The 27,141-nt window shown below is 32.0% G+C and overlaps 1 protein-coding gene across 2 annotated transcripts; it reads right to left on the reverse strand.

The window, feature by feature from the left end:
• Positions 1 to 16,673: 16,673 nt before the first annotated feature.
• On the reverse strand, positions 16,674 to 25,620 carry LOC145293876 (calmodulin). Of its 2 annotated transcripts, none has more exons than XM_080140628.1 (5): positions 24,291 to 25,620; positions 21,208 to 21,238; positions 18,178 to 18,321; positions 17,845 to 18,087; positions 16,674 to 16,764 (listed from the first exon to the last, which is right to left on the reverse strand). In XM_080140628.1, the coding sequence occupies exons 1-5, from the start codon at positions 24,291 to 24,293 to the stop codon at positions 16,736 to 16,738; spliced, it is 450 nt and encodes a 149-aa protein (XP_079996754.1). In that variant the 5' UTR covers positions 24,294 to 25,620; the 3' UTR covers positions 16,674 to 16,735. The 2 variants fall into 2 exon arrangements, with proteins under 2 accessions (XP_079996754.1, XP_079996755.1); XM_080140629.1 differs by lacking the exon at positions 24,291 to 25,620 and adding an exon at positions 21,361 to 21,590.
• Between the last annotated feature and the right edge of the window lie 1,521 nt (positions 25,621 to 27,141).

A 27,141-nucleotide genomic window follows, 5' to 3' on the forward strand; every position in this document is an offset into this window, starting at 1 on the left:
TTTTTTTTTTATATACATCTTTTTATATAATACCGTTTTCATTCATTTCAGAATTTTTTTTCCATAGAAAAACTATTCATTAAAATGTTCACTAAAAAAGTCATAAGTTTTCAAATAGAAAAGAGGCTTGCCCTTTTCTGTTGTTCTTGGCCTTCGGGCCGGGATCAAAGTGTAGTATCTGTTCCAACAGATACTGCAAGCAAAGACCATATGTGGGGGCGACCCCACATATAAGACCTTGGTCAATGTAGGGGCAACCCTTCATACCAATTGTCACTATCCAGCTCCCCGGGGAGCTGGTCCTCATTTCCTCTTCACTCCTCACTTTAAAAATTGGCCTTGTGCCTAATTTGCTCGGTGGGGGAGCAAATAAATACTCCCTGTTGTTCCTGGCCTTCGGGCCAGGATCAAAGTGTAGTATCTGTTCTGCAGATGCTGCCCTTAACATAATTTGTACCAGTCAATGGAGGGGAAACCCTCTATACTGGGACAATTATTATTTTTGGTAACCAGTGCCCTCTTTTTGCCTACTTTTAGGGGAGTTGGTTTTTACCCCACATTAAAAACGGCCTTGTGCCTAATTTGCTTTGGTGGGGGAGCAAATAAATAAGTTTTCAAAACGCTTTTTTAAATCATAAAAAAAAAAAAAAAAAAATGGCTGTTGTAATTTATTTTGAAATTACAAGTATTTTATAGAAGCTAAAAACTAATTCCATAAAATGTTTTATGTTGTGTTATTGTTAATTTAGTGTTTGTTTTGCTTTAATAATACCTTATGTGAAACAATTCCTTGAATTGTCTCCCCCTTGGAATTCTTTAAAAAAAAATTGTCCTTCAAACCTAACAGAATAATGTTTAATGAGTATTATTTATTTATTGCGGACTATTATCCTCATCTTTCTTAGTTGTTGTTTCACGATGTTTCGGCCAACTATTCCTCTGCCCTTCGTCATGTGAAATAAAAACTAAGAAAGATGAGGATAATAGTCCGCAATAAATAAATAAATAAATAATACTCATCTCAATAATGAATTCCAATTAAATAATATTGGAGAAATATATTGACATAAAGAACTTAAAATAGTTTATGTTGAATGGTTGAGGAATTGTTTAGCATTTGTATTTGTCAACAAAAAGTACATAAATAATATTTTTATCTATCGCCAACATATTTACTTAATCCTGGGAAGCAACAGCTAAACATGAGAACTGAGATATTAAAATTAGAAGGTGTACATAAAACAAATGACTAAACTTAAAAGACCACAATGATTAAAAAAAAAATAGGTTTAGCTACTTTACTAGAAAGTGGAGGTACTTCCTAGTGGCTTACAAAATAATGAGATTTTTAAAATATGGATTTCTTTTTTTTTTTTTTTTTTATTTATAAATTGCACATGTTACTCACAAAAGAAAAATCGGTTCTTATCCAGAATTAAAAAAAAACAAAAAAAAAACATTAATCAAGTATTTTTTTTTAGCTAAGAAAATCAAATTTTATGATTTTTAGTGATTAATAATATTTCATAGCCATTACAAGACTGATTCAAACAAAATCTCAGTAGTCGAATTCAGTTGTTGCCCTTGATTTCTAACACATGGCGGATTTGTGTCGCTTTAATTTTCTTAGTTTAAAAAAATAAAAAAATATATTAAATTTACGTAATTTTTGGAGCATGATATTTGTTCTGAGACCAGTATATACATCATAAAGATTTTCCTGTATTTTTTTTTTTTTTTTTTTAATTAGGTTGAATTCTAAACAAGCACCAGCAAATCTACCACAAAAACGATTTTTTTTGCTAATGAAGTAATATATTTGAGACAAATTACCTAAACAGATTAGATATTGATGTAATTTAAATTTAAAAAAAAAAAAAAAAAAAAAAAAAAACTTAGCTGAATTAAAAAATAATTGCAAAAAATAAATTTATACGATTTATGATTAATCTGCTGAAATATTTAAGATTTTATTATGAGATTAATAAAAAAAAAAAAAAGAAAAAAAAGTTGAAATAAGATCGAGGTGACCAAAGCTAAAACCAACTAATTAATATTAATAATAGCAGAACTTGTAGAAATTCTAGTGCTTTCTACATCAATCTGTAAAATTTATTTCTAATATTCCTTTTTTTCTTTTTTTTTTTATGGAAATCACTCCAGACAAGGCATGGAGCCACTTGAGGTAAGGAGCTAAAAATAAATGTCAATATCAAAAGTAGCCAACAATAAGTATCAGGTGGATCGCTTTCTCATCTAGAAAAATTGCTCGTGGAATATGAGGACTAAAGGACAAAAGAAAAAAAAAAGCAAGAGTTTGAAATAGTAAATGTCTGTCAGGATCAATACAATTAAGAGAAATTACTTTCTTCTGTAATAATGATTATCATTGTCAGCTAAATCGTCTTTAAAAGTCTCTTTAAAATTCTAGAAATTTGATTCTTTGTAAAACAATATTCGGTCTTGGAAAAAAAAAAAATTGTTACCTATTCTATAAATCAACAAAACGAATGTCAATTTTCGAAATATATTTAAAAATGATTTTAGGAATAATTCATTTTAAAATTTTACTGGTTTAGTTGGGATTGGATTTAGGAACCAGATTAATCACCGTCTTCACTTGGACAACGTTTTTTTTTGTTTACTTATGATAACGTACGTTATTGTCATATAAATTATAACACATGGGCAACCCTGTTACTTTCTTAATACGCTTCAATATTTTTATTCCCAATTTGAATTTGCATCTGAATGTGATTGTAGAATTATTTGCTAATGAACCGACATTGTTGGACCATTATAAAAAGACGGCATTGAAAAAAGAAAAATAAAGTGATCTGTTGAGCTGTGCTTAAACTTTCCGAATCAAGAGAAAACTATTCATATTATTTGGATTCTTCAGACTACTGTTCTCATCTTGAGTGTCATTTTCACAAAGTTTCGGTCGATGTAACCTCTGTCCTTGTTCAGGTGTATCTTATCAAACTCACGGAAAAAGCAAAAAACAACAATTGGGAATTACTTAGAACCTCTATCCAGTCATGGCTGATGGAATGAGAACATGCTAGCCCCGTGAAGTAAATAAACAATTCTGTTTGAAATTCTGCCCAGATTCCCAAGCTTGACAAGATACACCTAAAGGTCGAAGGTTACATCGACCAAAACGTTGTAAAAATGACATTCAAGATGGGAACAAGTAGTCCAAAGAATCTGAATAACCAATCCACATCTCAAAAGTTCAGAATTGTAAGAGAAAGCCGATTTGCAAAGCTAGTTAAATATAACAAGTGAAGCATCCATGGTCCCCCGTGAATGCACAATGAACGAGGCATTTAAAAAAATAAAAAAATATGACTAAGTTCAGCATTTCAAAATTCGTTGAGTATATAGGTTGAGAAGTGTTGTTACACACACACACACACAAACATTCTCACTTTTATAGATATACTAGCAGGTTGCCTGGCGCTGTTCGGTAGTAAATAATGCATAAATATTATATTTTCATTAATGCAGATTTCGTATTTATTATAAACAGAAATACCGTAGGTATCAAACTTAAAATTAAATTCCTTAAAAACATGGAAAGAAACTGAGACATGCATGCAAGTATTATTTTTTCTAAATAGTTCACTTCTTTTAAGTAAAAAAAAAATCCGAACTGAGATCAAAATCAAAACCTAAAAAAGAGTCAAGTACAATAACCATTAGGCCAGCTTGACATGCCCTTTAAATAGTATTTTCAAACCTACTTATTCTTACCAAACAAATCTGCTACATTAACAATTCATGCATGTGCATTGGTGAAACAGTTGACAAACAGATAAAACTCCGATCACCCCACATACTAATTTTTCAATTTTGACCCTTTAGCAGCCCTTTTATCTGAATGGAAACCGATAAAGTTTTCCACATGTCTGAATACGCTATATACCAAATTTCGAATCTGTAGATCAAAAATTCGTTGAGTATATAAGTTGAGAATTGCACACCCACACATTCTCACAGATATAAGATTTTTTTTTTTTAGCGATATTTAATAATTTAACAAAAGATTGACAGGTGGTTGACTATATTAAAACTGACTCTTTACTGTCTCATCACCTGGATAGAATGTAACAAAAGGTTTGTCTTTTTTATGAGGGGGGATATCTAAGTTTAAACACAAATATGATATAATAACATCCTACCTGAGAGCCTATCTTTCCAAACTCCTTGGTCCAACATTCATAGGCAACATGAATTGGAACAAATACATTGCCAAGGCTGCTGCAAAAGTGGGCTCCCTTTACTGTGCTAGAAAATTACTCACACTGGAGAGCCTCCTATATTTTTTTTTTTTTTTTTTTTTTTTTTTTTTTTTTTTTTTTTTTTTACAAAGCCACAATTCGCCCATGCTTGGAGTATTGTTCCCACATCTGGGAAACCAATAGTTTCTCACTCTTAGACAGGGTCCAAAAAAGTCTGAAATCTAATAGGTCTCACATTGTCAACCAAGCTCCAACTTCTATCTCATTGCCACAATGTCACATCCTTGTTTTACAAGTACTTTAATAGAATGTGCTCATAGAATTTTGCCCTCTTTATGACTAACCGGAAAAGCAGCAAAATTGCATTCCTTCACTGCTGAGGTTTCTAGATACCGGAAAGCCTAATCTAATAGTTTTTTCCCTTGGACCGTTATACTTTGGAATTCCCTCCTTCCAACTTTACTAATCTGCTGAAGTTTAAGTGTAATGTGAACAGACATCTCACTGCTCAACTCCCTTGTTAGACAAAATCCCAAATAGTAGGCTCTTACATATCAAGTGGGGAAGAAAAAAAAAAAAAAAAAAAAAGGGCATCACTTTAGATACAGAATTATCAACAAATATATAAATTTAAAATATAATTTCTTTCCTTCCCCACGAGAAACAATGGATGTCAAAAAGTTAAGGTCATATATACATATATATATATAGTGCTGTGACATCATAAAGAATGAATGGTAGTCATTAAAACTGTGAACTTTAAGATTTGTTTCAAGGCAACAATGGCTGTTGACTTCTACTTCAACTAATGTTAAAGTTCAGAAATTATATGTTCAATAATATGTATAACGAATACCTGATCTTGTATAGTGTTAATCTGAGTTTATATACAACATTAGCATTCCAAAAATGACGCTTTCTTACCAAAATATTACAAGATATCTTTGCAAACGATTTAAAAAAAAAAAAAAAGACGAATTTAGAAACATTTTTTTTTAATGTTCATTCAACGGTTGAACGTAATAAAATCAAAACATAAAAGTCAAAACCGTTAGCAATAGACAGTCTACTAAACTGGTTAGGGAATGCATAAAACTTCTGAACATCACAATATTTAAACAATACATAACTCCGAAAATGTGACAATGATACATATTCATTCACACAATTGAGGCAGCACACTCAGGACCGCAGAACACAATGCAGGAGATCGCCGGTACATCTCAAAGCAAACACCAGTGGAATTATGCAGAGTAATGTGAATGTATATGGTCACAGGTTTGGTCTATTTAGTCGCATCACAGACCGGCATTTAAGCATTGCGGTGGGGTAAAAACCATAAAATAATCTGTAGGCAACAGAAGCGACGGTTACATTCCGTCAAGTAGACAGCAGATCTAATCCAAACAGATCCAGAAGGAACTGAGTTGTGGCAGGGGATATGTAGTATATATCTCATGGCATGACGCTGTAGACGCTTAAGAGAATCACCTTGCCAACTCTGCTGAACACTAGGGACCCGTATTCCACAAGAGAAAACGCAATCGGTTAATTTAACAATAAGTAAATTTAAACATTAATTTAGAAAGTATAACATTAAATTGGGAATCTTTACATTGAACTCAATTCTTTATGAATTTTTTTTTTTGTATTTATTTTCTTGAAAAATAAGATTTTGAATTTATCAAAAATTAACTTTTTATCGCATTGATAAAAGTATGCAAAAAAAAAAAAAAAAAAAAAAAAAAAAAGGTTAAAGTTAAAATCAGAATATTTTAACCTCGGGATAAGCCAATTTGAATAGATCATTAAGATAAATTACACTTTGCAAAACAAAGATAAAAGAAACAATTTCTTAATTTCTAAGAGATAAAAAATCATTTCTTTATTCAATAGTTTGCTACCAGCTTGTTCAATCCTTAGAAATAATATCCTCAAACTGAACTGACCTTTCTAGCAGGTGATGGACTTCATGATTTAGATTGGCTCATTTCAGATAAAAAAGTTCACTAATTTGCCAAGCGACCAGAGTTCAACATTTAATCGAGTCATACCAAAGACTTTAAACTGGTACTTGATGACCCTCTACTCCTATAAATAATTTAGTAAAAAGTGAAGAGAAGAAAATAAACTTGAGTTTATTTTAAAACAGCTTTGGAACTTTTCTTTAGTCTCCACATTTAATGAAATGTTTCTGACAAAGGAAGGAGAATTGGTGTTTTTTTGAGTCCAAATCTATCTAAAAAAAAAAAAAAAAAAAAAAATAATCCTGAGAAAGGAGTTGTACCCCCCCTTCCCCCACATGCTTTGGCATACTAGCTAATGAAAAACTTTTCGGGTCTGCAACTTTACTTTAAGTCATACATATCAGTCTAATTCTTTAGATGAAATCAGTTTGAAAATTTTTACAGATACGAAAAAAAAAAAAAAAAAAAAAAGGTGCTAAATGTACGAATTAGAAACTTGACATTGATTATATTGCATCATCGGAGGGAGGGGAAATATTTTTCCTTTTATTCTGCTTATTCTCCCCACTTTTCTTGCACTCGAATTTGAAATTTTTTGCATTGTTTTCAATCAATATTTATAGTCAAAACATTTTTTCTACAGTTTTTAATGTTAAAAAAATGAAATTAAACATTTGAGTGCAACACATTTCAGGTGAAAACATTACATACTTATGTCTTGTCAACCGTCTTATAAATTAAAAAATTATGAAAATTATAGATGTGCTAAATATATTAAAAAATAAAATCATCCAGTTACATTGAGATCTAGTGTTTAAAAATGTCGGACCCCTAATTTAAGTCAAGAGTGTTTACTAATTCAGAATAGTAAACACTCTTGACTTAAATTGGTTGCCAACTTTCACTAGATAAATTCTATTTTTACTTGTAATAATTTTACTAATTCTGACATGACACGTTTTCATCTGAAATGTGTTAGTTTAAAAGATCACCATCAAATTAACATTTATAATAAATTGTTTACGTTTGTAAGCATTTCAACTGTAATGAAAAAAAAAAAAAAAATTAAATTTTTAACTAGCGTTCCAAACTTTACTCAGCTTACATGTAAATTTACTGACAGAAAATTCCTAAAAATAAGACAAATTATATATATATATATATACACTAGCAAAAGTACTCGTCATTGACTGGGTTCAAAAACAGCCTACAGAAAATGGACTGATTTATGAAAGTATGATAGGTTATGAAAAGGAAGGGTTGTAAAGAGATAGCTTCGAATTTGGGGGTATCAAAACCAAAGCAAAATATGATGAAAGTAAAAATAAAATAAATTTATTATTATACCTGTTCACACTGAAACATTTATCACAATATTCTGTGGATCTATATTAAAAAACCTTGTTAAACTGTGACATATTTACATTCTATGGAGGTCAGGCGCGAATGAACACCCCATAATTGTATACCATATTTCTTCAAACTGAAACATAATTATCAAAGTATACTTACGCAGATAGATATGAAAAGTCTTTAAAGTTTGTGGCTATTTCCATTCTATGGAGACCAGGCGTGAACGCAGACCACAACAATTTTATTATACCATCCCTATTTAAGTTAAAACATACTTATCAGTCTTAATTTTTTAATTTCCATACTTTGTGGACCAGGCGCGCACGCAGACCCCACAATTTTAATGAATCATCATTGTGTCAGATCAAACATACCCATTTCTGCGTCTCAATACATCTATCATTATGTGATCAGTTTTCTGTAATAGTCAACCATATAGGAGGCTATTTGTGACCAGACACACACAGACGTTCAGCTTTATATTATAGATATATATAATAGTTGAAATTTCCCGTTTTTTGTACAAACTGCCAATAAATGATTTTAAAACCCGTTATGAGAATTGAAGACATGTTCAGATTCCCACGACTGTATAAACACTTAAGCTAAACATGTTCAAAACTTCACAAGAATTGCAAGATTACCTTTAGAAGTGATGAATCAAAACTCAAAATCATATTGATCAGAAGTTTTTCTAACGAATTTCAACTGATGAAGTTCGAAAGAAAATTGAAATTCTTTTAAACACTTTCTGGGATGCAGGTTTTTAAATTTGAAATAATTCTGGAATATTTGCCCAATGAAATTCTCATTGATGACAAGTTGACCATAAAAAATAATAAAATTTACATTACTAATTTATGGGCTTAAAAAGAGCGACAGGTATGTACATAATTTTTTTTTTTTTTTTTTTTTAAAGATTTTTCATTTTGAAAAGTTTAAGTTATCAGGGTAAAATAGCATTAAAAATAAGTGAAAACTCAAGAATGGATACTTTAGAATTCGACTTAATAAAAAAAGACGTTTTTTATATACATGTAACATAACGAAAATGTCATTTCCCAAATCACCTTAATTGATCCAAGTAGCTTAAAAAAAAAAAAAAAAAAATCAAGAGCAAGCAACTAAATTCTACTGAAATTTATACACCGGATTATAGCTGTCTAAAAATTGCTTTAAATCATAAAAAATTATCTGATCAATTTATGATTTTTGGAATATGTTCGTTCCATTACGAATTCATCCATAAGTTTCCATATTTTGTAGTAAGCATCAAAGAATGATTTTAAACTAAATTTAAAATATAATTAACCGGCATGTTTTACTTTAGAAAAAAAAAAAAAAAATCTCTACAAGATTTGTTCGTGGGTAATGAACAGTAACATGCAAAACTAGTCATTATTTGATAAAATGTTAGCATGGCCTTCATTTTCAGATTAGAACACCTTCTAAAGAGATTGATTGGTCTACATTAATCTTTATCGCCATTACTTACCATTTGTTGATGACAATGGCATCAATGATGCAAGATGTGCAATGATGCTGAAAATGAGAAACAAAAGACAATTTCCATTTTTAAGTCCCAAGGAATCGTTGCAATTTATCAAGATGATTTTGTAGAAAATTCGCCCGTTATGCCAAAAAAATCTTATTTGAAAAATAAAAATGGAGAAAGAAAGAGTGATTAAAATGAATGGAGGGGGGCGGGGAGAGAAAGGGAGGGTTAATCAATTGATTACCAAGCATGTTGAATTTATTTTACTGTAAGAATAAAAACGAATTGTATTAAGAATTCTACAACCGTCAACACCTTAACAAACGTTAGAAATAGGAAAAAGGTGGTGGTGGGGGGGGGGAAATAATATCTGGCTTTGAAAATCAGGAATACAAAATGCAGAACTTGAGGTTTGAAGACCATTGCAAAATACCAATCAAGTTTTTCAAAATTGAAACACTTCAATTTGATTTCTACGACACATGAGCAAGTAAAATTAAAGTATATATATATATATATAAAAAAAAAAAAATCTGGCTCCAGTTTCCTAAATGCTAGTATTGACCTTAATTTTCAAACTGTTATCCTCATCTCCATAGTTGTTTCACAACGTTTTGGTCAACTTATCTTGTGGCCTTCTTCAGGTGATTACCCACAATGGGACAGGGATACAAAGTCTTATAACTGTATCCACAATAATTACTGCCTTCCATAGTTGTCTCACATTTTGGCCAACTAATCATCTGGCCTGCTTTGGGTAGGATTGAAACTATCTCCAGACAATGCTCACTTGGAACGGTCGAGACTCAATGCCTCTATCCAATGGGGCACGGACTCTGAAGAAGGCCGGAGAAGTTGGCATAAATGTGGTGAAACAACAACTATGAAGATGAGGATAACAGTCTGCAAATAAATACAAATTAATCAGAATTAAAAAAAAAAAAAAAAAAAAAATCTGAACTGGGGGGGGGGGGGATTGTGCAATTCTTTTTTTTTAATGCCTAAATATATATATATATATATTTTTAAATTTCATTTTCCATGGGTTGTAATAATGAATTAAATTAGCAATTTTAAACTACAAGTAAAACTAAAATCTATAGACCATTCCCACAAATGTAATTTTACATTAGCAAAAATATATGCACATATTGCATGGAATTTTGTAACCAAACACCCCCACGAACAACTATCGGACAATTATATTGAAAATGTAGAAAAGATTTGATGATTGTATCTAAAAAGGCAGGAAAAATGTCAGTTTAAAAAGAGTTAAATTGCGTTTAGTCTAAAAATGTGAAGTCATTGAAGAGTAAAATTAAATTAAATACAAAAAACATTTAATCATAACTTGTGTAATGGTCAACGCTTCAATTTAAAGTCATTCAAACAATTGCAGAATTTAAAGGTTTTATTACTATCTTTTAATAAATCCTTACTTGCCTCCCTACAAAGACAGAGACACAAGGCCAGGTCTTAATGCAAAATTTGCACTGTACTGGGACAAAAATTAAAATCGCCTCAATCTAGAAGGATTTATCTTCTAACTAGCCTGGGTGCTAGGGGGAAAAAAATGTGATAGGCAGTCAGGCTCGAACCCGTACCACAAAGGAAAAGAATTTGAAACATGTGAACTCTTTGCTGTTGCATACATCGTCAAACCAGAAGTGGCAAAGGTTTAAATTAAGGCTAGTCAATCGAAAAGAGGGGATGACTTTAGAAAATATCAGCGAAAAAAGCAACCCCTCTTTGTAGAAAAATGCCCGGTTGGGGTGTAGGACTTAATGTTTAGTCAATTTTTCGTCCAAAGGGTTGAGTTTCAAAATGATACCGATCTTGTAAAAAATCCGTTGCCTCTGTCAAAAGTTTTAGGCAGACATACAAACATGCATTTAAACAGACAAGTGAGATTTATATTAAAGACTAGCAGGGGTACCCGGCGTTACCTGGGTGCTTGTAGGTGTGTGTGTGGGGAAAAAAAAAAAAAAAAAAAAGTTGTGGTAAGTAGGTAGGATCGAACCCGGAATGTTGAGGCAAAAGGTGGAAAATAAAGTGGAGAGGAAAAAAAAAAAAAAAAAATGATAACTTACCACTCGCACACAAAGGAAGAGTAAATAGAGTTTAAATTTAACAATGAAAAAGTTAAATTGACAGGTGCGCGATTTTAATGATCACGGCAGAGAAGTTTTGCAGTTAACATTTACTGCGCTGTAGTTATTTTCGTTGTTTTCCAACTTTTTGTTCCACCAAAATGGTTTTTTTTTTGGGGGGGGGGGGAAGCCAGCTCCTCATAAAGAGGAGAGCGTCCATATGAATAACAATTGTCTTTAATCCATAAACTCATATTAGTTGTGGATAATATAAAAGTAAGGCAATCTACATTTCTGAAATTTTGAGGATTGACTATTAGTATTTATTTCAGGTTTGGTTGATGTAACTTCAACCAACCTTGCACAAGGACTGGTAGTGCAGTGAATAAAATACTTTGTAAATTTAGTTTAAAAGTTACACTAATGCTAAATACTATTACAAGTTAGTCAAGACTTCTACCCAGTCATGGCTGATGGAATGAGAGCATGCTAAACCCGTGGATTAAAGGTTCAGTTTTAGTTTGACAAGATATCCCAAGAAAGTCAAAGGTTATGTCAATTGAAATGTGAAAATTACACTCAAGATGAGACCAGTAATCTGACCAATCCAAACGATAAGAGCAAAGTAATCTATTGTCATTCAATTTATATTGTCCGTTCGTATGTTAACTATAGAAAAAAAAAAAAGGCACTTTCTAATCTAAATGTAAAGACATTAATATTAAAGTGGTTGAATCAACATGGGGCAAGAAAAAAAAAAAAAGAGACAAGAAAGCTGAGTGATGCAATGAATTACAAATTACATCCAATTAGAATTAAAACAATTTCCAAAATTAATTCCTAGAACTAAATGCATTGGTGGTAAAGCATATAAGAAATAAAGTCATAATAGATGTAGGGAAAAGAACAAAAACACTTGCAATAAAACAATAGATTAATATGTGATGAGAATCTATCAAGTGATAGAAAAATTTATCTAGTTTTGGAAGTTTTGGATAAAAACTTGTTTTAGCTGGGAATGAAGTAGACATTCACCTGCTATCTTATACAGTACAACTGAGAGATCTTTTTTAAGATTCTCACTATCCCTTTCAGTGCAATTTTTTTGTATATTTGCCAGGTAGTTTTGAAAATCCTTTTTCAGTCTAGTTGATCCTATAATTACTGGAATGGCGATTTTCGTAAGATTTCAGTTTCTTTTCATGTATTTCTTTTCTTGGTATTTTGTCACTTCCCCCTTTCAGCTGTTTAAACCAGTATCATTAGGAGACACTAACTTTTGCCATGTTTTTTTTTTTTTTTTGGGGGGGGGGGGGGGGGGGGAGTCTAAAATAGTCCTTTAGTGAAAGAAACAGCTAAAGAAAAAGAAAAAATTAAATTCTTTGAGCAAGTTGTATGCCAATTTCAGGTTTATTAACCAACAATGCTTCACTCATAAAACGAATTATAGCTGTGCACCAGTTTTAAATCTAAATGCTCCTCCAAATTTCCTTGTCAGAGACTAGCTGGTTCAAGATGTTTTATACTTAGCAAGCGATACAAAGATCACTATTAAAAAAAGTGCTTATCTGGATGGATCTTTTAAAATCAAAATGTTTCAGGTGAAAACATTATGTACTCATGTTGAAATTTAAAATTCTGAAAAATGATACAAAAATTACAAGTAAAAATAGAATTTATCTAAAGTTCTAATGCAGGTTTTAATGTGGTAAGTTGTGCAACCAATTCAGTATGACAAATGAGAACTTTGTGAATTAATTTAAGAGTTTGCTATTTTTAATATCTAGCTGATCATTTAATTTTTGGAATGTATACTAATTTTTCTGACATGGTATGCAACAATGTTTTCACATGAAATTGTGTTAATTTAAAAGATCAAAGTAAACATGAAAAAAATGTATTTTTTAAGGGCAAAGAAAATTTTTTTTACTCTTGCTTTAATTAAAAATTGGCAACAACTGAGATTTTCAAAAAGATGTTTATGTAAAAAAAAAAAAAAAAAAAAAAAATGCAGGATTTATTTTTACAAATAAATCTTGCATTTTTCCAGGATTTAATAATAAACTGTTTTCTACTCTACAGCTAAATGGTAATCCAATTGGACAGGAGTATCGTCGTTGACTAAACGATATCACATTGTCTACTCACCAACCACGTCAAGAAAAGGGGAGGAGCGAGTGAGAAAAGAGGAACCAGATACAATTTTATAATCCAATAAAAAGAAAATTGTCAGTGGAATGAGTAGAAAAAAAAAAAAAAAGGGGGGGGGGGGTTGGAAGTGCAGATTAGAAAATATTTTAAACCAATTGTGATAGACAAAACATTAAAAAATTTTTTAAACTTTGCATAGGAAACGGTTTTATCACAATAAAACAGATTTAAAACAATCAAGAACGTAACTGCCAACATTGATCCAATTATTTGCTTCATCAGCATTTTAGTAGCAGATAAGCAACAATTTACACCTTCAAAAGGTTCAATTAAGCAGTTACGAACATTATGAAATTAGTTTCCAGCCATTCTACATTTGTCTCAGTCCATCAACTAATTAGAGTAAACCAAAATGGTAATACTGTGCCCTGAAGAAAATCTCATTGTCCGAAATGACAAAGGAAAATAGATATAATTGAATTTGCTTTTATTCAATTTTTAAAAAATAATATACCATATAATCTTAAACTAGGATACAATATTTGAAGAAATCCAACTCCTCATAATAGTTGGATCAGGTAAAAAAAACAAAAACAAAAAAACTGCAATTTTAATTTTTGAAAATATCACAAGATTAAAGAGATTCACTGAAATTGCTTAAAGCACGGATCAAAAAGTACTTTTTTTTCCATTGCATTTCAAAGTTGGCACAAGTTGTTTAAGAATTGTAATCAGGTCCTCAAATGTACGTGCGAATTGTATTGGACAAGTTTGATGGAATCGTTCAGATAGCGATAAGTGATTTTATATTTGCAAAAGATAAAATATCAAAGCCGGCAAAGAAAATAGATGGATCAAAGTCAGGTTGAGTAGAGAGAAGGGATTTTTGCAAAAAGTGAGAGAAAAAAAAAAAAAGGGGGGGGGGGAGAGAGAGAGAGAGAGAGAGAGAGAGAGGGGGCTAAACTAAATAGAAAGCAAGCGGCACAAAAAAAAAAAAAAAAAAAAAGGGTGAGTGACAATGATTGACATCTTGGATTTATTTCACGAATTTTTGCCAATCATATACAAAATGTGAACTTAATCTTGTCTTTTTTATTATTCAATCAATATAAATTTCTCATAGCGAGCGGTGACAACAAGTACAATATTGTCAGAAAACTTCCCACATGGAAAACAACATCTTGAAATTACAAAAAAAAAATTTTTTAAATATTTTTTTTTTTTTGACTTGTTTGTCAGCAATTCCAGTATGAATGTCCACAATCAAAGTGTCAGCCAAGAAAATTAAAAACTTTCAACAACGTTTTTCCCCATATTGCCATCGGCAAGAGACCAATTAAACTGGTCATCATGCGAGGAAATATCGAGAAAGAGCACAAGAGTATTGGGGATGGGATGGGCTGGGGGTGGGTGGGGTGCAACAAAGAAAGAATTTAAAGATAAAGAAAAAAAAAAAACGTAATAACGCAAACAACCATACAACTGGTTCGAAGACAGTATTGGTCATTTTAATCTAAAATTTTTTAAGAAATTAATTTATTTCGATACAGATTGTTTTTTTTTTTTTTTTTTCCTTCAAATGACAATGATGAAATCTTGTAATATGACTTTTCCTTTTTCTCCACTTCTTGCTCAGTTAAAAAAGCAAGACCAAGTGACATATCCTTGATATTGCAGCTCTTCTGACCTGTAAGGGTCTCGAAAAGAGAATTCCAGAAATCGAAATAAAAAGCAAAATGTGCCAGTAACAAGGTTTACGATACTAACATCGAATTATTTGTAAAAAGTGAACAAGAGTTAAAGTCGACATAACTGACAACAAGAAAAAAATAAATAAAATAAAAACATTCAGCTGTTTAACAGAGCGGCATTGGCTTGTCATGGCTGGAAATGACAAGTTGCACAATTGAAAAAAAAAAAAAAAATGCGGCTCACTTAACTGGGGGGGAGGAAAGTGGGGAGGGGGAAAGAAAAAGTTTTAATTATTATGAGTGAAGAAAGGGAAGGAGACAGCCATGCCGACCAAAAGTTGGAAATGGAGGTCCAGCTTAATTTTCATTTAGCACTAACGAATTAAATGTTGACTAAGCACGTCCATCAGTACCCAAAACATTTGTACAGTTCTTTAGCAAGTCCTGAGAAACGTAACCTTTAATTTGAATGAACTAAATACATAAAAAAAAAATCTATATAATTAAAAATGATAAATCTAAGAAAATATCTGAAAGGGGAGGGAGCAGGAGAAAAAAAAAAAAAAAAAAAAAAAACCCAGTAAATGAAAATATACAATGTGGCATGTAATAGGAAATTCGGTTGGAATACACACTAACGGTGCAAAGACAGCGAGTGACATTCTATCATAATAGTCTATTGGGTTGGGAAAGGGAGGGGGGGGGGAAAGTCTAGTTGTAAAGATTTTTTATTACTAATGTTATTTACAAATCATTTTGCTTCTGTGGAAGTCACACATGAAAAGCAACATAAACCAGACGGATAGAAGAGAATTGCAAAGCTGGTCATTACCGTGTAAGCAAATCTTCATTTGCATTCAGCCTTTGATGGTGTACGCACATGTGCGCTTGCCCAACTGAAGCAGCATGAAACCCTGCACATTAATTAGCCACAATTTCAGAGTCGATCAAAACTGCAAGAATCTTTCATGATTAGAAAACAAAACACCAAATCTATGGCTTTCGCAATCAAAAAGGACTCACCCTCACTAAAACTAAACTCTCTTAATGCCATGCAACTTTTTTGGCCGACCCAATAGAAGTTTTTTTATTTTTATTTTTTTATTTATTTTTTTGTCAACATTGTTAAACGATGGCCCCAAAGCAACTATTGCAAAGTTGGTGAATTGCAGGAACAAGATATAACGAATCAGCATGTAAAAAGAAACGTTCACAGAACAAAAACAAATGGCGCTTTTATCGATTGACAAGTTATCTTTATTTAAATGAGATCTGATGGACCGGCGGCATGGGAAAGAGATAGCAAAAAGGTTGGCTTGGCTGGAAGGCAGAAAAATTTTTTTACATCTTTGAAGGAAAGGAAAAAATGATATTTAGATATTGTGGAGTCTACAGTACTAGGTCAGAGAAAGTCGGGAGGAGGGGGAAAAGACAGGGACAATTGGTGATCTTACAGCACCTTACTACCGGGAAAAGAGAGAGAGAACTGTACAGACCATCCCAGGTACATCTTGGGTTAGGGTGGCATTTTTTTTTTGTGTTGTTTTTGTTTTGTTTTTTTTCTTTAGTTTTTGGTTTTCATTTTCATATATATATATTTTTTTTTTAAATTGAATGTGCGACTAAATACAGGACCTTGAGCTGTACACATACAGAAATGAGAGATGCCAGGATGAAACTGCAGTGTGAATAAACTTTAATCTGCTTAAAATAACATAACATAATATAATAAATCCCAGTTCTACTTGGAAGTCATCATTGTAACAAACTCTGAAAGAAAAAGAAAAGTTCCGTTAGAAGAGAGAAAACGGGGTTAGTTTTCAAATGGGAAAACTAATACATACATAAAATTACAACTACATAAATCACAATGTATAAAATTAAAACCATATTAATTCTACATCGACTGCAATAGTTAATTACTTCAAGATTGAATTTTATGTGCCAAAAGGATATTACATGAAATATTGTCCACTTAAAAGTGGAAAAACAAAGACTACATTTTGCCATATTAATATCTAATACCGACTTTAAAACACCCAATACATAATATTCACAAACTGGTTTTTAGAGAGAAAAAAGCCACCCCCCCTCCATAACTGGCAGCATATAAATTCTACTTTAAATGATCACCCACTTCCACACGAGATGGTCTTTTTGTATAAAAGGGGAGAGAGAGAGAGAGAGAGAGAGAGAGAGAGAGAGAGAGAGAGAGAGAACCGCTCGCTTCACGACTGCCCTCTTAAAAGAAAAAGGGGGCCTGTAGAGGAATTAGCCTAGAAAGATAATAGGGTTGGGGAATCCATAAATGAATATATGGACAACCTCACAAGTCGAGTTGGATAGGTGGATTTTAGGGGGCTCAGATACATGGATACTATTCATAAAAATTTCACAAAAGTCACCCAAGGCTCAGAAGAAATTGACACCTTAAAGGATTTCAGCTCCTATAAAGTCAGTTCCAAGTATTGACGGAGAAGCACAACCCCCCCCCCCCAAAAAAAAAACCTGAAGACTGAAAACCAGCATTAAAAATATTTTTGAGGGATTAAAACGTTAATCTTAATCCTTTTGGCATGTTTAATATCGTCTGCCCCCCCCCCCCTTTTTTGAATGTTCAAATCATAAATTACTCTGGTTATTTCCAATACAAGGAACTCTATAAGAAATGAAATCCTTTAGATATTCATTCCAAGCACTGTTGCATATCTTTCAGGGTAAAAAAAAAAAAAATTTACGAAAGATTTTTTTAACCAACATTTTTAAATGGCTTAAAAAGTAGAATCTTATTTTTTGGGAGGTGAAATCATGCTTAATTACAACCGAGAAAAGATATTTTTTGGCGCTTACCTTCGTAATTAACCTGGCCATCCCCATCAATATCTGCTTCCCTGATCATTTCATCGACTTCCTCATCCGTCAACTTTTCACCTAAATTTGTCATCACGTGACGCAATTCTGCCGCACTGATGAAACCATTGCCATCTTTATCAAAGACACGGAATGCTTCTCTGATTTCTTCTTCACTGTCAGTGTCCTTCATCTTCCGGGCCATCATGGTCAAGAATTCGGGGAAATCAATGGTTCCATTACCTGTGGAAACGGAGGAAGGACACGCTTAGAACATAAAATGTCTGTTGAGCGGAGGGGGTGAAAGAGGATATAGAGAGGAAAAGTGCTCACCGTCTGCGTCCACTTCGTTAATCATATCTTGTAATTCAGCCTCTGTGGGATTCTGGCCCAGCGACCTCATGACGGTCCCCAATTCTTTCGTTGTGATGGTCCCATCTCCATCTTTGTCAAACAAACTAAACGCTTCTTTGAATTCTGTAAGTAAAAATATATATTGTAGATTCAATTACATCAACATTTATAAATATTAACTCGCTTAAATGGATTAACAATAATAAAAGTAAATGAATATTAACGTTAAAAAAAAAACAACAAAAAAAAAAAAAAACGACCCCGCCCTTCCCTCGCCAAATGAAATTCTACTTATATTTTTTTTTAAACGATTACGTGTGAATACAAGTTCTTGTCCAAAATCCCCCTATATTGAAAGAAAAAAAATCAAAAAATCTTATGACTAGAGCTGACAAGAGAATATTCTTTTCATTGTTTTTGACTCGAGTATAATCTGACAGTTATAAACCGAGAGCCACTCCACCAGTCCACCACCACTATCTAAAAACATAAGATATTCACAGATAATATACTAGAGTCAAAATAATGAAAAGAATATTCTCTTGTCATAGCTCTGTTATGAATTACGTGCTCCAGACAGAAATATCGTATTCCAAAAATCACGTAAATTTAGCAAGTAGTTTTATTTTTAAATAAGCTTCTGAAGTTTTGTAGCTATACGAACAGCGACGATATCACGACGCCATCTTGCAAAGATGGAAGGAAAAAGTAACACATTAATTCAAACTTGTGATATATCAGAAAGCGATTCTTAACGTGGAAATGAGGGATGGGAAAACTCGAATTCGCTTAAAAATTATTTTTAAAAGAACTACTTGATCAATTTAGGTCATTTTTGAAATACGATATTTTCTTTCTGTGACGCGTACGTACGTCATGCATTTTTTTTTTTATATATAACGGGAAATTTTAGACAAGAAGCACAAAAAACTTCGTGCAAAACAAATTTTTAGAATGAAATCAGTTTCATATATTTAACATAAAATGACTAATTTTTGAGCAATCCAATTTAAAAAATTTGACACTTATGTAGAATTAGAATTTTTAAGTTAATTTTTTACGGGATCTCGTTTAAGTGAAAACACATAATTGTTATCCCATCATCACTGTTAAGAATGGGTTTCTAAACGTCATCAACCCTAATTTAGAACCACACAATCGTCTGAAGATTCTCCCTTCAAAAATAGCGCAATTTATCTCAAAATTGGTTAACTGCCTTAAAAGGAGCCGGAAATGGGGATCATTTTACGTGATATCTATAGAGATCCAGTATTCCCGGAAAGATTTTCAGCATATTTAAATCAAAAAAAAAAAAAAAAAAAAAAAAAAAAAAAAAAAAAAAGTGTACGGAGGAAGAGAAATTTAAATGAGGTGTTAAGCGATAAAAGGCTTGGTTTAAAATGAAACCCATTTTCAAACAGAGAAATCTACAAACTGTATGTATCGGTCACGGAACGAAAATGCCATTTCAACATTCACAAAAATTGATCAAGTATTTTTGGTGCTCATGCACTTTTGTTACCGCGCTGAAATAACGTTATTTTGAAAACCATTCTTAACACGAGGGGAAGATGTTTTTTGTAACTATTGTTTCCATCTAACAATTTAAAAGATACCATGAAACCAAAGAATTTAAAACACGGTAACAAATGCGCATAAACACTTTAACTAAGAAAAAAAAAAAAAAGAAAATTATGATTGAGACGTAGAGTTTTGATCGGCCATGTTTTATAAACAAAGGGAGACAATTCGAATCATCGATATCAAAATCAGCCTTGATATATTTTACTATTAAAATCGGAAAGATAAAACGTAAAAATACTTGATTTACGTGATTTTTGGAATATAAGATCCTTCAGTTACAGGTACGTAAAGATTTCTGAAATTATAATTTTTTTTAACTAGAGATTTAATTCTAAACAGTTTTAATCAACGTGTCCCCATTTCATACCAAGTGAAACGGACACACCTACAAATAAATAGGTTATCTTGAATTTTTCAGCTATAATAGTTATTAAATTGAATCAACTTATAAAACAAGATGACCATAAATGATTTACAAGTGTAAATAATGGCATCGCACACATATGTGCTAATGTCGACTAAGAGGTACACAGTTTGGGCGTAGCAGTCACCGATGGCGATGTAAAGAAGGGAGGGGGAACTCTCGCTAAACGAAAAAGGCGCAACACAAGTACTTCCTTTTTATTCTTACACACCCGACAACAGTCACGAAATAAAAATTGGCGACCTTTTCTTTTTAAAAATCTTAAACCACTAAGTTTCACGTATTTTTAATACACGAACGAGGATAAAGTTAGACATAAAAACAAAAAAAAAAAACTGGGTACTAGTGCAAGTGCCCTTATTGATCCGCGCTGAAATAACGTTATTTAAAAAGTCCTTACATGGGGAGGGGAGTGTGTTTTGTACCTATTTTATACTTTAATCTTACAATTGAAAAAAAAAACAAACAAAAACCCATAAAACTCGAATTAAACTTGGAAATACGATTTAAAAAATAGCGCGGATCAGTAAGTGCACTAGCACTGGATAGAGAAGAGAAAAATTACCCCCCCCCATTCGACAGATATTACACTTTCATCCCAGAAGTCGAAATCGGATCACGATCAACTTAGATTTAAAATTATCTACAGAAGTTGAACCACTGAAATCAATTAAAAAATGGAATTCAATATTTACAATAGAACCGTTTGAAAAATCATTTGGCAGGGGAGGGGGGCTGTCAAAAATAAAGACAGAACAGATGGACATTGAAAAGGGATGAAAAAGAAAATTTGAAGGCGTTAAAAGTAATAATCCACAATTTGGTAAGTCGTCGTCGTCGCCAAGGTAAAATCCTTTCTTTTTCCAATCGAGAAGAATTGGTTTGCAAAAAAATCCAGGTAAAATCCATAAATCGTGTTTTTTTTTTTTTTGTTTTTTGAAAATTACAGCCTGAAAAAAAAAAAAAAAAATGAAATCGAGAAACGGAGAAAAGGAACTTACCAGCAATCTGTTCTTCTGTGAGTTGATCAGCCTAAAATAAAATAAAAATAAAATAAAGTTTAATTCGAACAAATTCATTCCAGGTTTTGATTGAAAAGAATGTGATGAAATATTGGTTAACAAGTGGTTCTGGTTGGCGGCGTTACAACATACCATGTTGGAATGTGAATGGATTAGGAAGACAAGACGAAAAAGCAGGTTGATGTTATTGGCGTTTGAAATGAAAGAGAGAAGGGAGGGGGAGAGATAGAGAGAGATGCATGTCGACTTGATTAATCAAGGGGATAGAGGGGGAGAAAGAGAGAGAAACAGACTGTCAGCCAATCGTAAAAGCCCAACACTAACGCATTACCCCCTCCCTCTATTACTAAAGTAAATCTAACAAGAGAAATAGAAAGGCTATAAGAGAGATAAAAAGCGAGGGAGAGGATAAAGAGGATGAAGGTAAAAAAAAAAAAAAAAAAAAAAAAAAAAACAGGCCGAAGAATAAAGGCGGTGTCGGGATTGGGAAAAACTGCATTATAGAAAGGAAAGAAATAGAAAAGCTTTTATTTTCTGGCTGTGGATATATATAATCAATAAAAATAAGCAGTTGGGAAATCGAACAGCCATGAAGCAGAACAATCCAATCAAATTGCACCCATTCAATGGAACCAAAATATGCCACTTAAGATTTTAGGAAAATAAAAAGTTACATTTTCAAAATTAATGTAAAACAGCCAATTTTTATGATAATGAGGCTTCATGATAAAAAATAACCCCACAAAACTAAAGTTGAAGGTAATTGAAAATTTAAAATGAAAGCAAATTTTAAGATTTAAAAAGTAAACCTTTTCAGATCAAGAAACTATCAACGAACTCTTCAAATCCTCGGCATTTTTATTTACATAGTTTTTCATAGATATCCATGAATATTAGGGAACATTTTGGACGGTTTATATCAAACAGGTAGTAGTAGTAGTATGTGTTGTCATTGTGACTTGATGGCGAAGTGTTCATTCGTAATTTAATATAGTTTTAAAAATATTTTCGTTGATATTTACCCCCGGGAACCTACAGATTAAAATTGTTAAATATTTCATGCAATAGCTTCCAAAGAATGCACTTTTAATTACATTGCCATTTTTTTTTTTTTTAACTTTTACTTCCATCTTTAAATTGCTCTGACGCTATTGCCTTGTTCTTGTGACTTAAAGAAACAAGCCACATTAGAAAAGAGACTACGTTGGTTAAATTGAGTTTTAAAATTCAATAACTTTTAAAGTTGAAAAATAATTGAATATATTATTAATCGTTAATCCTAATTTTTCAAATCTAGGATTAAAAAAAATAAAAATAAAATAAAATTTGCAATTGGGCGGTAATGTCGGCACACCCTAAATAATAAATCTAAAAAAAAAAAAAAAAAAGTCTGGAGAGTATTAACATTTATGTTAATTTAATCAAGTGTAAATACTCGTTACGTGATGTTAGCACATTACTGAATTAACGATTTTAAAATCAGCAGGGAGGAGGGCGCTAAAAATTATATTCCATCTCTAATGTCGGTCAGTGGATATAAGACAAAATACGGACAAACCCGGAATAAATGGACAAGAGAAAGGATGACATTAGTCAGAATGGGAAATCTGAAGTATTTATAGAATTGCGACAATTTTCAAGCATGACAAAAGGGCAGGTTAAAAATATTTAAAAAGGCAATTAAAATGGGGAATGGTTAGAAAGAGAATTTGATTTTTTATTTATTTATTTTATTTATTTATTTTTTTAAATATTTTGATTAGGTGAATACATTTCCCATATAAACAAGCTTTTAATATCGAGCTAATATACATATATACATATTAGCATTTTAAAAGTTATAGGAAATCTCGGTAATCCAACAAGTATTTAATCAAATTCCGTTACTAAAATTAGCTAGAGTTGAAACATGCATTTATTGTACCACGAGATAGTTATTTAGTCTAAATTCAGTAGATGAAAAAGAAATACAATAGGGTTTTATCAAACTATTTTAAAATCTTAAAAGTGCATTTACACAAAGAATGGCGTGTATGTATATATGATTTAAATGAAAACTTTGCTATCATCTAAATTGAAAGAATTATATTTTAGTTATTTGGGTCATTACACAAATATAAATTTAAAACAAAATTGTATTTTCGATTTAAATAAAAAAGGGGGGGATGGGGGTATACGAGACCCGATCTAATTATTAAAAGAATTTGTATTTTGGTAAATCGACGAGATTAACATTTGAAATATACAAGTTAACAGGAGATTAACACACAAAATGCTAAAAGAAGGTTAATGAAAATTTCGGATATAATAACTAAAACCATGTTGGATTTTTTAAAACTATAATAAATATATAGCCAAATGAAAATTTAGATCTGTTTATGTTATATTTAAAGCAGAACATTTATTAAAAAGATTATAAAAAAATATAGTGCTTCCTGATTTAAATGGAAGCAAGATGTATGAAGAGACTAAAAATGGCCTTAAGGAAGAGATGAGTTTTTCGATTTTTGTGCTCGTTTTGAAAGGGGGGGGTTGAATATACAATATAGTACATATTAATGGGGGTTTATATACAATATATTTAAAAAAAAAAAAAAAAAAAAAAAAAAAGAAGCGAATATGGATGGATCTTTTAAACAGATCTGGTATAAAAAAAAAAAAAAAAAAAAAAAAAAAAAGTGAAACAAAAATGTCCCCGGAGAGCTGCGAACAAGTAAAGAAGCTATCACATTTATAGCTATCAAACGACAGATGTCTATATATATATATATATATATATATATATATATATGAGAATATTAATGCAAATTTAAGACACCAATTCAAGATGGTAAGTGATAATTAGTAAGTTATTGTTTTAAACAATTATTGATAAAGCTCTAAAAGAATACCAAATGCTTCTAGCAAAACATGACACAGACAAGTCACAAGATGAAAAAAAAACATTTTTGCAATCAGAATTCCGATATATAAACTTACAGAAGAAAAAACTTCACAAGAAAAGTAAACCAAATGAAACGTTTTAAATGAAATATTCGTAATTAATATAAATGTCAACTTACCATCGTGTGGATATTTTTTGTTCGAAAAAAAGATAAGAATAACTTGGAAGTTGTATGTGCTGTTAATATATATATGTATATATATATATATATATATGCAAACAGCAGCTGGTTTGGTCTTCAAGTGTAGTTGTCCCTTAACTGAATAGGAAGGGGAAAAACCAGGAGTACAAGGAGGAGTAGTACTAGTGTACACTAGTAGTACTAATTTTAGTGGTAGTACTAAAAAAAAGGAGTACTATACGCCGTTGATAGTAAGTAACAGACTGACAAGAAGAATATGACGACCACGCTGCTAACAACAAAATGGCGGCGGTGCTGCTACTGCTGCTGGTGGCTGTTGTTGTTGTTGTTCCGGTGTCACTAACACATTCACACACATACGTAGATACATACGCACACACGCGCATAAGAGTTGTAGAGAGAGAGGCTGAGGGGAATGCAGTGACGTATACTCATCCTTTTGCTCTTTGTGGCGTCATAGACGTGGTAGGAGGTGAGCGTTCGACACGGCGGAAGGACACAATTTTTTGAGGAGGAGAAGGATGAGACAGAAAAAGAGAAAAGCGACGGAGAATGTGCTAAAATAAAATAGTAAAAAAGAATTCGAAACGGAAGGAGAGACCGAAAGAGAGGAAAGACCTTAATTTTAAATCTAACGAAGAAAAACATCTTGACAAAAAAGAAGAGAAAATGTCTCTTTTTTTTTTCAGTCGGCGATTATAGTAGAAGTAATTTCTTTCCCCCCCCTCTCTCTCTCATTTTTTTTTAAAACATAGTCTCATTTTGTGAAATTTTTCCTTACATATAAACATATTTAATAGAAATAAACAGTATATTTCGAAACTTAAAAATATTGCCTTTTCAGCTTTTTTTCAACCTTTCTCTTAGAAAGATCACATGGCTGTGAACATGTCATTCGTGACATATTTTGTTTGAAAAAAAAGTACCTCTCCCCATCTGTTACGTATTCCATTCACACATTTAGATTTAATTAAAAAAAAAAAGGGACATCTTGTCTTTATTAAAAATTAAATTGATATTTATTTCAATTATGCGGTTAGAATAAAGGGAAAATAGCGGCAAAAAGATTTCTTGGGGTACTATTTTTTGTTATTACACCTCTCTTTGTGAATCTTTTGCCTATCGTTTTTATTGAAGGGGAGGAGATGAAGGTGCGTGTGTGATGCGGTTCGCCCGCTCAGTTCGGGCGCCAACCTCGAGAGAAGTGAAACCATAGCAACGAGGTTTTTCATTGGTCAGTTCACACCTGCAATGCGACAGTAGTCATCACTGCGCCTAACAGTGGCGGCTGCTCTCTCTCATGGCCGCCTAACTCTCGCTCTCCGTCTAAATATGTAAGCGCGCCTGCGAACGGAGAGAGAAAGAGAATCGTTCTATCTTTGTATGTGTGTATATATTGTGTATACACGCACTTCTCAATAGCGGCATAAGTCGAAGAGAATCTTGCCAGTAATAATGTTGCTTCACGACTCTCGTCTCCGCCCTCCTCTCTCTCTCTCTCTCTCTCTCTCTCTCTCTCGATTTTTAGCCATGCTGTCAAAGTATTCATCAAGTTTTCCCGGTTTTTAAAAAGACACACGAAATAGAAAAACCCATGTGTCTGAACTTAATTCACGTCTGTGCGTGTTTTTCAGCTTTTTTTTTTTTTTTAATACCCGTTGCTTGTATTAACATGAACGAGTCAATTATTTTATACAAAGATAACGTATTTCTAATTTAATATTACGTTAAAAGGTGTTATTTCTAAACCGTATTTAAATAGCTAAATTTTCAGTTACTTAAAAAAAACAAAAAAACTCCCATTCATGTTTTAAATATTTTAATCAGTAAAATTTTAATATATTGATTCAAAAACTAAACACTTCTATAAATGTTGTTTTTATTTAGAATTAAAACTAATTTAAAAGAATATATTTATGATATACCTACGCATGTGCATGAAAATCAAATTTTATGAGTAAGCGAAAAGGGACTCGTCATCTTGAAAAAAAAAACAAAAACAAAAAACAATGGCATATAAGTACGCAATAATTCAAACTTGCAGAATCAGCCTTGTAATTCTAGCGATTTCAAGCGGTTTTATTTTTGTAAAGAAAATCATTTCCTTTCAAAAAATAAAACTACTTGATCAATTTATATGCTTTTGGGGAATATGACATTTCCGTTCCATGACGGGTACGTATACCGTAAAGATATTTTTTTCTCTTTTTAATTAGGTTGAATTCTAAATAAGAATTAAAATTTCTTCATTAAAATAACTCAGTTCTGTGTATGCGATTTGGGAGCTTTAGGGCGTGTACAGTTAGCAATACTCCCGGGTCTACTTTCACATGGTTTAGTAAACTTAGGAAAACTCGTCCATTTTTGCTAGGTAGGAAAACTTGGTATTATTATACAAACACCGTGACAGCGTTAGGGTTAGGGGTAGGGTTAATTCGCTGTCACGGTGTTTGTATAGTTTTACCGAAAACTTGGCCATTACTGGATAAATATCGATTGAGAACACATTTTATGACTGTTTTTGAAGGAGATATTGGTTTAAGAAGAGACATCACCCGCCATAATATAGAAAAAAAATTTTTTTTTACTTGTTTGCTATTGTTTTATAAAAGATAAAATCGATTTTTCTAAGTGTTCGTTTCGGGTTTCCTATCTAGCTGAAGGTTTCTCGTGGCGTAACTTATTTTAAAGTGTTTATTCAGTTAAAAAAACAAAAAAGAAACTACAGACCCCGATAATATTTTTTGGTTCTCCTGTAGGAGATGTATCCCTGATTTCTACTCTCTTTTTTCGTTCACATGCCCCTATTCCAAATTCGTAGCAGTGG

The sequence above is a fragment of the Euprymna scolopes genome, chromosome 15 (genome assembly GCF_053919585.1).
Source record: "Euprymna scolopes isolate OS-2025 chromosome 15, ASM5391958v1, whole genome shotgun sequence".
NCBI lineage: Eukaryota > Metazoa > Mollusca > Cephalopoda > Sepiida > Sepiolidae > Euprymna > Euprymna scolopes.